Here is a 16,142-nt window from a genome sequence, read left to right on the forward strand (position 1 = left end):
ATATAAGAATGGCACATATTCTTAATTGATCTGTCATAAAATCACTGAAGTTCAGAATTTTCAGCCTTTTGTAAAATCAAATGGGAATCTAAAGAAGATGAAAGAAAATAATTTAGTAGATAGTTAGGTGACTCCTGGATGATGGCTTGAGGAGAACTGTACAGCTGGAAGCATAATTCTGTCATTTGAGGCTTTGTATCCTCTTGAAATCCAGTATTACTGGTGTGTGTGTGTCTATGTGTGTGTGTGTGAGGTTGGGGTGGTATTTTAAGCCATCAGCATGTAAGTCTTCCTATAAAGGACTCCTCAGGCACAGGGATAAGACATCTTGAGTTCCTGCCTTGGTGGGGAGTGCTCTGCAGAGTGAGAACCCCAGACAACAAGAATGCATCCCATTTGTTGTGGATGTTCAGGTGTCATTGACCAAAGGAGACATTTCTAGTTTATTTATTATATTACTACTTTATTTTCTTACTTCCCTGTATCTGTCTCTCTTCTGTAACAATAGCAACAAAAGAGAGCCAAGAGTACCTCTGAGGGGACACTGACTAGATGCCGAAGGATGAGCTCGCTGAAGTCCCTCTGCACGCTTGTCTAAACCTTAAGGACTGCTATGGGACTCTTGTCTGTGTGTAAACTTTATCGGTATTTATACACCTTTTCCGACTTTGAAACAGAGTGGGTGATTAAAAAAAAAAGTCTTAAGCTATCTTTGTCAAGCATTGTGCCTTCTTATTTTAGTACAGAGTCTGCCTGTCAATGCAGGAGATGTGGGTTTGAGCCCTGGGTCCAGGGAGATCCCCTGGAGAAGGAAATGACAACCTACTCCAGTGTTCTTGCCTGGAAAATCCCATGGACAGAGGAACCTGGTGGGCTATAGGCCACAGGTCACAAAAGAGTCAGACACAACTTAGCAACTAAAACTACAACCAAAAGAAATACTTTGGTCAAGGTCTTTATTAGTAGCACGACAAGAGATTTGATGTTGGATATAAGTAGCGGGAACCTGCTACTTGTAAGTTAAGCGTTTTAGGATAAATTCTTTGCTTTTCTCGCTGTCCATTCCCAAATAGCATATTGTGGGGGTTGATGATTAAATATATGTAGTAGATAACTATAAAACTTTAAATTCCCAAATAGATTATTTCCAGGGCAATTCAGCTGTAGCAGAGGAAGTGAGATTATTCACCTGAGTACTTTAAAATGCAGCAGTGTCTTCCACCAAAACAGATGCCCATGGAGCATATTAATTTGATTCTCAAAATCCTTCATTGCTGATATAAAAACAGTGCTTCTACCGTAAAGGCATTGCTAAAAATTAGGAAACTGTATGACTCTCATGGGATCCTCTGGCTACACCGATCTTTAAGATCTGCAGGTATGTTTTAGCTCTATCCTGTCAGCAAGTGAACAGATACTCATTTGCTTTTGTTGAGCTGGGTCACAGAAATGTGCTGTACTTGTAGTACTGCCGGCCTCTATGTAGTAGCCCTTTCCTGAAAAGCTTTAGAAAGAGGCTTATTTGGGGGCATTTTGTAATCAGCGTCTCCAGACAGTATCTGCTGCCTCATCAATTTATAAGTCTCCTAGAATTATTCTAGGTTTATTTTTTTGTTTGTTTTTCTTGGCAGTTTCCCATGCATGCTGCCTTGATGGTTGTAAAGTCATTCATGCTTGCTTTAGAAATACTTACATAGATTTTAGTCCCAGCTGGACGCTGGCTTAGCATGGGTTTCTGAGAAAGCCTCTGGATCTGGCTCTTGTGTGGAGACTGTCACCTTCACCTGTAAAGGACTAACTAGATCCATCCCTTGTTAACCTGAAGTGTATGTTAATTTCTGAGAGACTGCTGCTGTATAAACTAGGAATGGTGTTATGCATTTAGTCCACAGAAATGGCAGTGTTTCAAAACATTTTTGAAGGTGTTTAAAGAATAACATCTAGTATTGACTGAGTGCTTACTGTGTGTAAAGAATTGCATTTAGTCCTTCGTGTACACTATCTTATTGGCCCTTCATGGCAGTCCTCTCAACTATCATTTACCCCATTGTTCACATGAGGATTGTAAGCTTTATTTTTTAAAGATGTTTTGATGTGGACCATGTTTAAATTCTTTACTGAATTTATTACAATACTGCATCTGTTTCATGTTTTGGTTTTTTGGTCCTGAGGCAAATGGGATCTTAGTTCCCCAACCAGGGATTAAACCCAGGCCCCCTGCATTGGAAGGCGAAGTCTTAGCCACTGGAGCACCAGGGAAGTCCAGAGGACTGTAAGCTATAGAGAATGAAATAATTTACCAAATCCCATACAAGATTAGACCATAGGGTAGTTTGATTTCAGATCTCAGTCAGTCACTGAGCCACGATAATTTTTTATCTAATAAAGCCGCGTAAGAATTTATAAAATATAGAAAAAAAAATCCAACCTCTAGATTTGGTCAGATCTGATGTGACTTGTTAAAGAATCCTTTGTCTACTGTGTTAGATGAAACATTATTATGCATTGCATGGTGCTAATGAACTGCGATCACATTTCTCAAAATTGCAGACAAAAGCAATTAATTTTACTCTTGTCTTAAAATATTCACAGAAGCAAAGAATAAACCACGCTAAACGTATAGTAGAAATTTAGCCTAAAATTCAGATGAAATCTCCCCTCATCCCTGTTTTTTTCTGGTTCTTGAAGGGATTTCCCCCATTGGTTTTATGGGTAGGAAGGAATAAATACTATGTTACTAAGTATATCATTGACTGTTATTTCCAAGTTGAATGTCTAGATTCTTGAAATCAGTGCCTGAATTTTAAGATGATACTGAAGCATTTTTAATATGCTATTATATACTTGTCATTTCTCTGATATTCCACTTAGAAATGTCAGAGACTTCTCATCACTCTCCCATTCAGAAACAATAGGCTTTATTAATACAAACAAAAGATGTGGTTAATAATGATGAATATAAATTATTAACTTACTGCTACTCTCAAACTTTTCAAAATCATAATTTGAGACATTTTATCTTTTAATTCAAGAATACTTACTGTGTGAACACATGACGATGAAAAGACTACTGTCATCATCTTGTGTTTTATATATTTTCTTGAAAAAGACCATTAAATGCATACTACTAATTAGGAAAATTCTCATACAGAAGATATAAACGCAAGGGTTTCTGTTCATGTCGTTACTAGTATAAGCCAAGTGAGTTTATATTCATTGTTCACCTGCCATAAAAGTTTCATTGAAGATTTAAATTGAGTATTTCCAGCACAAAGCCTCCCTTCCAAGCCATCTTCTCTTAAAATGTTTGAGGTGAAAGGAATTTGTCTCATGTTTTCCATTGCATCAGTGCAGCCCGTACCTGGCTTACGTGATGGTGTCAAGCTTCTAACTTCATTATCTGCGCTGTGATCTGCTTTTGATTTGCTACTTTGCTGTTGTTTTCTTTTCTTTATTTTGGCTGTGCCCCTGAGGCACTCAGGATCTTAGTTGCTTGATCAGGAATCAAATCCTTGTCCCCTGCAGTGGAAGCACAGAGTCCTAACCACTGGACTGCTAGAGAAGTCCCTATCTTTTTTTTTTTTTTTTTAGCTTCACCTAACAGAAAAAAATGAGGTGGGTATTTGGAAAAGGTTATTTGACTAAGTTTTGGAGAAAACAAAGAATGTTTATCACTTCTCTTAGAAATGCAATTACCATATCACAAACAGCCTCTGACTACAGGGCCTGGTTTTTAAAAAATTATCATGGGTTTCCATGTTCTTTAAGGGCTTCCCTGGTGGCTCAGACAGTAAAGAGCCAGCCTGCAGTGCGGGAGACCCAGGTTTGATCCCTGGGTTGGGAAGGTCCCTTGGAGAAAGAAATGGTAACCCATTCCAGTATTCTTGCCTGGAAAATCTCATGGATGGAGGAGCCTGGCAGGCTACAGTCCATGGGGGTCACAAAGAGTTGGACATGATTGAGCAACTTCACTCACTTTCCACATTCTTTAGATAATTCACTCATCCCCCTTTTCAGGATCCCAACCAAAATCCCTGGAAACTTTTTGTTTAAATACATTTAACTGGATTATCTCCTTGTACCTGGTGGGTCTTTTGTTTCCTAGCTACGTAGATCCACAAGTAATTTCCCTACAATTAGAGAAGCAATTCTTTTCCCTAAGAAAACCTTTGCTCTTGCAGTGCCAGTGGGCTTAAATGATGGCCGATTTTCATACTAGCTTCTCTTCAGTTATACCAAGTTAATCTATAATTTAACTGAATCAAATAAATAAATACACATATTGCAAACTCTGAAGAGAGGCTTGAAGGTAAGAAGGTAATTTAAAAGCTACTGCAGGACTTCCCTGGGTGGTCCAGTGGTTAAAATTCCAAGCTTCCAATGCAGGGGGCCTGTGGTTCAATCCCTGGGAAGGGAACTAGATCCTACATATTGCACCCAGGAATTTGCATGCCGCAACTGAGGCCTGGCAGAGCCAAATAAATAACATAAAAGCTACTTCATTAGATCAGGTGTGAAGATGTAGGAGAGGAAATAGCAATGGAAAGGAAAGAGGGTTAAATAGATCTTGATCGATTGGACATGACTGGGGGAGAAAGTGATGCCAAAGGTCATTTTGGAATTTTGAGCATTGCAGATGGCAGTCTCCTGGTACCATTTTCAGAGGATGAGCGTCAGGGCAGAGGTCCAAGTTGAGAGGAAAGAACATCTTGAATTAGAAGTGACTTCGTGTCACCTGACTGAAAATATTCAACAGATGGTAGAGATGGGGAAGGAGAGCTCAAGAGAAAGAGGTTGACATTCCTGATGTAAACATGTATTCATGAGCCTGGGTGACAGTTAAAGTCCTGAAGATGAATGGGTTTGTGGGGAGAGCGTGGAGGAGAAGAGAGACTGGTCAACACTTATTTCCACTTTTCTCTTTAAATGTGGCTGCTGCAAGTACCTTATGACACCTTGAAATCCTAGTATCCAAATATTAATTTTTGGTTATCTTTGATCATTGTAATACTATAGAAATGTTTTCAGTTATACTAAAATAATTGCATTTCAACTGCTGGTGCACTGGGATGACTCGGAGGGATGGTACAGGGAGGGAGGTGGGAGGGGGGTTCAGGATGGGGAACACGTGTACGCCTGTGGCGGATTCATGTTGATGTGTGGCAGAACCAATACAATATATTTAAGATTTGAAAAATTTAAAAAAAAGAAAAAAAATTTTTTTAAATGTGGCTGCTATAGGTAAGTGTTCAGTTCAGCAGGAACTAGGGACTGTATCTATATCAATAGGCTTTCAAGAAGAATAAAGTTAATCTGTGCAGAGTAGATTTTTAATTAGTAAACACTATACAGTAGCTTAAATATTTTAATAACTCTATGCCATAATCAGATCAGATCAGATCAGTCACTCAGTCGTGTCCGACTCTTTGCGACCCCATGGATCGCAGCACGCCAGGCCTCCCTGTCCATCACCAACTCCCAGAGTTCACTCAGACTCATGTCCATCGAGTCAGTGATGCCATCCAGCCATCTCATCCTCTGTCGTCCCTTCTCCTCCTGCCCCCAATCCCTCCCAGCATCAGAGTCTTTTCCAATGAGTCAACTCTTCGCATGAGGTGGCCAAAGTACCAGAGTTTCAGCTTTAGCATCATTCCTTCCAAAGAAATCCCAGGGCTGATCTTCTTCAGAATGGACTGGTTGATGCCAACTATATAGGTCAAGTGCAGTTGTGTAAGTGATGACTCGTTTGTTACCTTGCATACACCTTATCATATAGGTAATAACTATTCTTATCAGTACCTTTTTACAAAGAAATAAACTGAGGCACAGAAGTGTTAAGTAACTTCTCCAGGCTCTTCCTGCTGGGAAGTGGTGTATCTGGGATCTAAATTCAAGTAATCTGATTCCAAATATACACTTTAATCACTATGCTATGGGGGCTTCTCAGGTAGCTCAGTAGTAAGGAATCTGCTTCACAATGCAGGAGACATGGGTTCAATTCTTGAGTCTGGAAGATCCCCTGGAGCAGGAAATGGCAACACACTCCAGTATTCTTGCCTGAAGAATCCCATGGACAGAGGAGCCTGGCAGGAGCCTGACACGAAAGAGTCAGACATGACTGAGCATACACACTATGCTATGCTACCTTCATATGAAGCCATCCCTACATCACAATTTTTGATAGACTTTTTCCATCATGGTCCTGACTTGTAAGTAGTCCCATGGTTATTCTAATTTATGTGAAGAGAGGATGACTTTCTTAGGGCTATATATTGATAGTTCACTGGATACATTATGGACATTTTTCATCACATTTTTAACAGACTAGTAGACAATCTCTGGCTTAAAAGGAAATATATTAGGACATCACATTGTAGAGGAACAAAAGAAAATGCAGGACAGCAAAATGATCTGCTAGGGTTTGTGATACAGACCAAATGTTCATCTAAGAAGCAGTGTGATGTCTTGAAATAATGTTTACATTATGAATAAGGTTGAGTCATGCACACAGGTTTAATGCATCCATGAATTAAGCCTCACACATTATTGATATTCACTAGTGAGGACAGGAGAATACTCTCCACCAATACACCAATGTTTTATTGATTTAAGTGAAAGTGAAGTCACTCAGTCATGTCTGACTCTTTGCGACCCCATGGACAGTAGTCTACCAGGCTCCAAGATCCATGGTATTTTCCAGGCAAGAATACTGGAGTGGGCTGCCATTTCCTTCTCCAGGGCATCTTCCCAACCCAGGGATCGAACCCGAGTCTCCTGCATTGCAGACAGACGCTTTATTGTCTGAGCCACTAGGGAAGCCATGGATTTAAGTAATTAGGATTATTTGATCTTTCCAAGTTTCTCAGATTCATTATGCTAGAGTATTTCCTCTTGGTGGAGACTTGGGCTGGCCTCCCATCACAGTACAACATTTGGTCATTTTAACAGTAAGTCACCGAACAATGATTTCTAATTAGTGTCCCAAGCTATGTTTAGATAATGGCAGAAAATGTGCAGGAGGATAGGACAAGGACATTCAAGATGGGGCTTCGAGTAAAATTCAGAGAACCAGAGGTAATGACTTTGATCTGCTCTTTACTTTTGCTTAATGATGCAAAATACTGAAAACCAGAGCTTAAGATGGAGTGAGGCTCCCAGAACTGGTAAATGCTAAGCAGTATGAAGGTATAGGAACCAAACAGGAAGATGATACAGGGAAGAAACCAGGTGGCTGTTGATTCATTTCACAAATATGTTACCTAACCTATTCTAAACATGTGAGATACAGAGAAGACTGTACATTTTTTGGTTCAGGTGTTTTTTGTTTGTTTGTTTTGTTTTTAAACTTTTTGTATTGCTGCTACTGCTAAGTCGCTTCAGTCGTGTCCTGTGCAACCTCATAGACGGAAGCCCACCAGGCTCCTCCATCCATGGGATTTTCCAGCCGAGAGTACTGGAGTGGGGTGCCATTGCCTTCTCCGATTTTGTATTGGAGTGTAGCCAATTAACAATGTTGTGACAGTTTCAGGTGGACAGCAAAGGGACTCAGCCATACATATACATTTATCTAATCTCCCTCCAACTGCCCTCCCATCCAGGCATTTTTTTGTTCTTCAAAGTATAGATCTCTCTCCGCTTGGAATTGGCATGGTCACCCATGTGCTTCTAGGAAGTATCACGTTTCTTTTATATGTAGACTCTGTGCTACAAGACTGTAAGAAAATACTGTCCCTTGTTCTTTATTTTTGTTTATTTTTCTTGTCCAGGTTATTTTTCAAGGCCAGATGATTTCAGCTCAGGATGAAGTCATAGCTATTGATGATCTATCTTTCAGCTCAGGCTGCTTGCCAGCAGATGGTAAGATATTTTTCTCATTCTGACCCTTATTGTATAATAAATTCAGTTCAGTTTAAACATTGTGTAATGATTTTGATCTGCTCTTTTATTTTTGCTTAATGTTTTAGAGTGAACTATTTTCTATTGTCCTTATACACTGTGGTACAATGACTAGATTTGTGCTAGAGGTGAACACAGGCTACTATAAAGAACTGAAGTGTGTAATTTAGTCTCAGATTTGGAACCCTATAGCAATATTTACACTGGTTAGTTAAATCTTACCCAGAGAATTCTATGCTTTCTAGGGAATCAGGAGAAAACTGGCCCCCATTGATTTGAAACAGTCTTCTTGGAGAATCAATTAAACTAAGCCACTGAAAGACACAAATGGAGAAGTATATTAGTTATAATCTATTTTCTATTTAGACTGAAACAACTAGATCAATAAACCACACATCAGATCTAAAAAATTATCCATATCAGTCCTGTGATTATATTAACTGTGTAATATTCAATTCACCATTCACATTGTTCTCAATAGGAAAGTTCAATGTTTAAAATATAAGTTGGTAAGGATGAAATTAGTCTAATATGCAGTAATAACATTTATTTGATATATTTGAGTATAGATATTTGATAGAATTTTTTCCTTTTGAAATTTTATTATGATATGATAGAATCAAGAAAGCTGTTTTGTAGAGAGGGTTCCAAGTTCTAGTTGGATACAAAGAAATGGTAGTTGTGGTTAAAATAAAAATGTTCCAGTAACAGAAGAAATGTGGTTAAGAAAAAAATGTTCCAGTCTACCTAAGAGAGACCAAGGAAACTTGATAAAGGATGTTTGCATTGTGCTTTGATACTTAAAAAGCACAGCCATTAAAAAGAATTCATTTGAATCAGTTCTAATGAGGTGGATGAAACTGGAGCCTATTATAGAAAGTGAAGTAAGCCAGAAGGAAAAACACCAATACAGTATACTAACGCATATATATGGAATTTAGAAAGATGATAACCATAACCCTGTGTACGAGACAGCAAAAGAGACACTGATGTATGGAACAGTCTTATGGACTCTGTGGGAGAGGGAGAGGGTGGGAAGATTTGGGAGAATGGCATTGAAACATATAAAATATCATGTATGAAACGAGATGCCAGTCCAGGTTCAATGCACGATACTGGATGCTTGGGGCTAGTGCACTGGGACGACCCAGAGGGACGGTATGAGGAGGGAGGAGGGTTCAGGATGGGGAGCACATGTATACCTGTGATGGATTCATTTTGATATTTGGCAAAACTAATACAATTATGTAAAGTTTAAAAATAAAATAAAATAAAATAAAACACTTTATAAAATTAAAAAAAATAAAAAAAGCACTTCTTGCTGTTATAAGAGCTTATAGGTTTGTGTCTCTTGTCACTCAAATCAAGGTAAATTTACAAGAGCTAATGACAGCCCCTCTAAACATGGAACACATAAAGTTCTCTTTCATCTTTGTATTTTCAGTTCTTAGTATATATTAGTAAGAAATCATGATAGGATAAATTGAAATATAGATGTGAAATGTAGAACTTTAAAGGAACAGACTGTAACCTCCACTCATTCTTAGAAGTAAATAATTTAAGCAATATTATTATTATTTAAGCATTATTATTAAGCACATCAGTGACTTTTCACTACAAGCAGATAATATTCCTTAGACTTATCAGAAGGGAAGCAATATGCCAGTAGAGAATACATTGTCAACTCCAGGCAATGCATGATCTGCCATTCAAAACTCCCTTAATAATCTCTCTTCTGTTACCCTGCATGGTTGCTTCTGAACCAGAGCACAGCCCACTTACACTTGATTCTTAATGAAACATCTAGTCCCTGACCCTGATCACCTCAGCAGGGACATTATATATCTCAGTTTAGTAGTTTCTACAGAAATTGAGGTCTGCCAGACAAAATGATCCTTAATAGTTGTATTTATTGCCCATTCTTGCTGATCACCCTCAAAGGAGAACAAAGCCATGAAATCAGCTCTTGACTGGACTTCCTGGACCATCAGGGAGTTAGGAAATGGCTGTTGCCATTGAAACTGTTTACACAGCAAATTATGCAGGAAAATGCTTGGGTTGTGCTTGGGGCCTGAGATTGCTTGTAACAGGACTCTGCTAGCATTTCAGACATGAACTTAACTCTTCATCTTCAGCTCTGGGAACCAAAGCCATTTCTCTAAGTACCCATGACCCATACCCTAGGACAAAGGCCTGTGTAGATGGGCCATAATAATTACTCAGAAGACAAATGCCAGGTTTTTAGTAAGCACCTGGACTCCTTAACATCACTATAGAAATAAAAAATGCAATAATAATGGGAGTGAGAGCATCAGATACTTGAACATTCAAAGAAAAGTTGGGGTCACATAGAAAAATACTGGCACCTACAATTTCTAAGAATAGTTCCAGGTAGTGTTATCACCATATTGTTCTGAGGTGATGTGGAAATAAAGTTTCATGAAGATGAGACATGGACTTTAAAGCTCAATTATTGGGTAGGGCTTTTACATGATTGTTATGTGTATACGAGATTACAAGATAAAGCTCTAGAGAAGATGACTTTGAAATCCATGACTGAAGTCTTCAATAAATATGGAAATCAGACCTCCTGCATGGATGACCCAGGGCTATAAGTTGAATGTCGTGAGCCAAGATGTTTTTACAACATGGAAGAATAAATCAGTGTATGGAAGCAACATTGGGGATTTAGAAGGACTTTAATTTTTGGCCTTGTGTTTTATGGGGCATTGGAAAAAGATCTCTCCCCTTGGGAAAAGCTGCAAAGTGAGTGGTTTCCTTTTAGAGAAATTCTGTACTCAGGTCAAGGTCACAAAGCGTTCTTTGAATCTTTGAAGGTGAGGGTGCACGGGTTTGGGTTTAATTTTTCAAATAGAATGAAGATTGAAAGCATATTTAAACTTTTGGGAGGAAAACACAGCAGCATGAGGACTAATGGAGACAAAGGAGAAAGCATTATGGGATAGGATTGGTATTCAGATGGAGTTACATTTTATAAATGGTGGGACTGTGAGAGATGGTAAAATTAGGTGGCATTAAATTTTCAAATGAGACTCTCCAGTCAAATTCATGCACTGACAGACTACATCTAGTTAATCATCAGAATCATGTAAAAGAGTGATTGATTCTGGGATTCATTCCAGCCCTGCTAGATGGGAATCACTGAGGATGGGGCCTACGTTTTAAATAATATACTTAGGAAATTCTTGTGAAGTCAGCCAATTCTAGGTTTAAGAACAGAACTAGCCTTTGGGACCCATGAGACCTAGTCTTGTGTTGATTTTTTGCATTTGGCAGTGACTGCCCTGGAGTAGGGTTCTGGATGACTAAAGTCAATGGTCTCAGTCTCGTGTGGTCCTGGTGGTGATGGCCAAGGTGGGAGAAGCAGGCAGAGCCAACCCAACACCTTCTGGACATTTCCATGAGAAAATCCTACTCCAGTGGAAAATAGGGTTAGATATGCATTGGGATGCAAGAAAGCAGAAAACCCTGAGATTTTTGCTTTTGCTTTTGACTTAATAGGCTTCCCTGATAGCTCAGTTGGTAAAGAATATGTCTGCAATGCAGGAGACCCCAGTTTGATTCCTGGGCTGGGAAGGTCTCATGGAGAAAGGATAGGCTACCCACTCCAGTATTTTGGGGCTTCCCTTGTGGCTCAGCTGGTAAAGAATCTGCCTACAATGCAGGAGAGCTGGGTTCCATCCCTGGGTTGGGAAGATCACCTAGAAAAGGGAAAGGTTACCCCCTCCAGTATTCTGGCCTCGAGAATTCCATGGAATGTTTAGTCCATGGGGTTGCAAAGAGTCAGACATGACTGAGTAACTTTCATTTGTCAGATGACTTAATAGAGGAGATAGATAGTCATGGCATAGATTCTTCAACTCTGATACGCTAAATTCAAGGACTAAGGGGTTTCCTTGCTACTTGCCATCTATGCTTCTGGAATAACCTCTCTCATTCAGGATAGGAAGAAGGAAGGAATGGCATAGGACATAGTTTTGGACACATCGTTCATCAGCTAGATGATCGTCAGGCAGATAACCTTGGTTGCTAGGGAGGCTAAGAAAACAGAGTGTTTACATTTGGCCTCTGTAATAAAGGAAGGCAAGGAGAACAGGTTTATAAGTTGAGTGAGCATCCATTTGCTACAGAAACTCAACATTAGCATATTTAGAATTAAATTCCAATCTTCTTTCAAACTCTATTTCTTTTCCTATGTTCCCTATTTTAGTCATTAATGCCTGTTTGGTCTCACATAGAAGCCAAGGAGTCATTCTTCAGTCCTTCTTCCCCCTTCTCACCTCCACATTAACTTGGTGCAAAACATTATTGAGAGTATGTTCTTATATTTCTCTAATTGTCTCCACTTACTTATCATTATTCATCTGACTCTGATTTTGTGTGTCCCACATTTTTTTTTCTTGGATTTTGAAAATTCCAGTTTCAGTCTATTCCACTCCACTAATCACTATTATCTGCTATCCACCGGTTTGTACTTTCTAACATCCAACTATGACCAATCTCTACTTTATTTAAATCCCTCAGTAACTCTCATTGCCTTCAGAATGGAATTCAGAATTTTTTTTTTTTTGGTCATGACACAAGGTCACCAGTATCCTGCTCTTACACACCAGCCCAAATTCTTTCTTCTTAATTCCCCCAAGAATCCCCATATTCTGACCCAAAAGAGCTACTCGTGAGTCCAGTGTTATCTCCTTTTTTGCATATCTTTGCAAACATTGCTCCCTCTGCTTATTTCATAAAAATTTTCTTTGACCTGTCCTGCTACTAGATATCCTTTCAAACTGAGTCAGGGTGTATTTTCTGAGAAGTCTTCTCTTACAGAAAATGCCCCCACACTCCAAGTCCCTGTACATACATACACACACAGTATTGATTTGCCTCCACAGCTAAATGCTGAGAATTGAATAACAGATTGAACAAAGAGTATGTGAAATTATTTAAATATCAAGTATTTGGGATTTTGGATGAATTCTTCTTTCTGCCGAGCCACAAGCATCATTCCATAAAAAGCAGATTTAAATAAAATATCATGGGAATATATTTCTTTAGCAGTACTTAAACTTATGCTAAGAATATTATATTATTTTTTAGGTTTTGTTTCAGTATCAAAAATAAAGATATGTCTTCAAAATAATGAGATTTTTATCAGGATGAATTAAGCTGAGGCAAACATTTGCCATGGTTTAGTAGAAACATTGTGTTTTCTGTCATTTTACAGCAGATACATAGCATCTGGAAATGAGTCCACTTGAAAGTGAATGCTGTAATAAGTCTTTTGGTGGTCATTTTGATTTATAGAAATGGTTCTGTTTAAGATATATAGGTTTCCTGACAAGACTTCTCTATTTTCTTCTTCAAACTAGTGTGCTTTCAAAAATTTGTTCAGATTTTTTTTTTCTTTTGAGACAAGGGAACAATTCTATTACCGTGTTTTTATTTTCTCTGTTTTGATGCTTTGATACCCGGTGTCTTGCTGATCACAGAGGGTCTGTCTCTTCCAGAGTGAACCAATTCCTAGAGACAGTAAACCAGCTCGCCTTACAGTGTATTTTTCAAACCGACAGCCACCTCTTTAGGCTTTCATACTCTGGGTCACTAGATACCTGCCTTAATTACCCCAGGGGGAGTGCATGTTTTCTAAGGCAGTAGTTAAAAAAAAAAAAATATCACAGACTGGATGGCTTAAGGTGGTACTAGTGGTAAAGAACCTGCTTGCCAAAGCAGGAGACATAGGAGACACAGGTTTGATCCCTGGGTCAGGAAAATCCCATGGAGGAGGGTATGACAACCCACTCCAGTATTCTTGCCTGGAGAATCCAATGGACAGAAGAACCTGGCAGGCTACAGTCCATAGGGTCGCACAGAGTCAGATGTGACTGAAGAGACTAAGAATGCACAAACAGATGGCTTAAAGCAACAGAAATTTCATTTCTCATGATTCAGAAGGCTGGAAATCCAGGATCGAGGGGTCACCAAGTTTGTTTTTCTTGCATTTTTTCCCCCTTGCTTGTGGATGACTGTCTTCTCCTTGGTCTTCATATAGTCTTCTTTCTCTTTGTGTCCATGTGCTAAATGCCTCTTCTTTTAAGGACACCAATCATATTGGACTAGAGCCCGCCACTATGGCCACACTTTCCCTTAATTACCTCTTTACAGACCCTATCTCCAAATATGGTCACATTCTGAGCTACTGAGTGTTTGGACTTGAACCTATGAATTGGTGGTGGTGGGTACAGTTCAGCCCATCAGAGCAACTAGGGACAGCCCTGACTGACTAAATGAGATATCGATGGATTTTCAGACCATGGCTCTATGTTTGTCAAAACATACAGAAATAAATACCAGAAATGTATAATTTTATTGTTTAAATTTTTTTTTAAATTAAAAAGAAATAGTAACTTTTTACAATTGGGAAAATTCTGATCATGAGAAATCCACTAGATAGATTTTCTCTTGTTCTTATATTTTATTTCACCACATAGATTATCATGTGTACTATTATCATTAGGAAAAAAAACAAACAGTTTCTATTTTTTACTATAGAAGTATAAACAACTCTATAAATAAAGTGATAGATACAGGTATTATCATGGTTTCTGAAGGCTTTCAAGTTGGACAATAAAACTAAATTCTTTTTATAACATTAAAGAAATACTTTAGATTACTTCCATGCTTCCATTGCATTACTTCCATGCAACAGTATCTAACCACTGCCCTTCCAAGACAGGGGTATTCACTGTGCGTTTATTATAAGGAAGATCTGTTTAGGCTTTATCAAAATAGAAAATATGAAAAAAGATCAGTGTTTGTGACTAAATAAGAATATGCTTAATCACTGATTCTTAAATAACATTGATTCTTGAACAAATCACTATGTATTCTTATAAAGATTGCATGATATAGCTCACAATCAGAATATCGTGAATATTCTGTGAATATTTTTAGGTTGGTTTGCCAGGATTTTGCCTTAGTCTCATTTATAAACATTCCAAGTATACAAGTTATCTCTTGATGAAAACCTGAATAATGCTTATATATTATCCAGTTAAATAAGCATTATTTAGCTAGTTACCTTTTTATCTTATTAATTTCTAGCTACCTTTTAAGATCTAATGACTATTCATTGGAATTCATTACTGATTTAAGAAAACTGATAGAGAAATTGTCAAAAGCCCCTGGAGTCAAAAGTAGATGTCAATTATAACTTTTGCAGCAGCAGCCTTGAGGCTTGGATTTCATTCTGTACCATCTGAGGGAGTCTGGTCAATTTCATGTAACCTGTTTGTACAAGATAAGATTTGAAGGATGGCAGGCTTTGCACATGTGGCTTCATCGGCACAGACTTTGAAATTGTTGACAAAGCTTCATCCTGCTGATTATACATCATTGATGGAGAATTTTAAAATGCCAAAGATAATTTTCTACAGCTGGATTGTGGTGCAATATAAGAATTAAAGAGAGAGAGGCTGGAGAGGGAGAAAATTGAATATGAATATAAATATAGATGACATCTTTAAATAGCTTTGAGCTCTGAAATAGAATACACTAAAACAAAAAGCTGTTCAGGAGATTAATTGATTGACAATTTATTCTACCCCTCCCACATGTCATTGATTTTGTGGTTGCGAATTCCATTTGGGGGACTAAAGGTAGTAAAAGTGGCTAACATTGGTGAAAGATATTTAATACCAACTGATACAAGCTGCATTTTAAATTCCATGCATGAGAATTCTCTGGTGGTTCAGTGATTGACACTTTGCCTTCTCCTGTAGGGGATGCATGTTTTATCCCTGGTAGGGAGCTAAGATCCATCCCACCTGCCTCCTGGCCAAAAAACCAAAATATAAACAACAGAAGCAATGTTGTAACAAATTCAACAAAGACTTTAAAAATGATCCACGTCAAAAAAAAATTTTTTTTAATTCCATGCAATTTGTACTTCACTGTTTTGCTATTTTTGTTTATAGCACTTTTGTGGGTATTGTTTTGTACAAATAGTAAAAAAAATTAGAGATAATATACAACATCTAATTGAACTATGGCAAATATTTAATTATGGAGCTCTAGGGGTAGAAGATTTGTAGCTCTTATATGAATCTACAAAAATTACCGTTTTAATTGTTTCACAGTAATTGTTATTTCTCAATCTTCGCTTCATTATTGCCCACACTCTTTTAATTGCATATACAGTTTTATTTTCCTTGAATCTTATATTCAAGAAG

General features: G+C 38.1%; 1 protein-coding gene across 3 annotated transcripts in view; it reads left to right on the top strand.

The window, feature by feature from the left end:
- The window catches only part of MALRD1 (MAM and LDL receptor class A domain containing 1), a 554,066-nt gene that overhangs the window by 20,182 nt on the left and 517,742 nt on the right, over positions 1–16,142 (top strand). For all 3 annotated transcript variants that reach the window (XM_015474019.3, XM_015474018.3, XM_010811194.3), the window contains exon 5: positions 7,767–7,857. In XM_015474019.3, the coding sequence (XP_015329505.1) occupies positions 7,767–7,857 (91 nt within the window). The remainder of the gene's footprint in view (positions 1–7,766; positions 7,858–16,142) is intronic.

The sequence above is a fragment of the Bos taurus genome, chromosome 13 (genome assembly GCF_002263795.3).
Source record: "Bos taurus isolate L1 Dominette 01449 registration number 42190680 breed Hereford chromosome 13, ARS-UCD2.0, whole genome shotgun sequence".
Classification (NCBI taxonomy): domain Eukaryota; kingdom Metazoa; phylum Chordata; class Mammalia; order Artiodactyla; family Bovidae; genus Bos; species Bos taurus.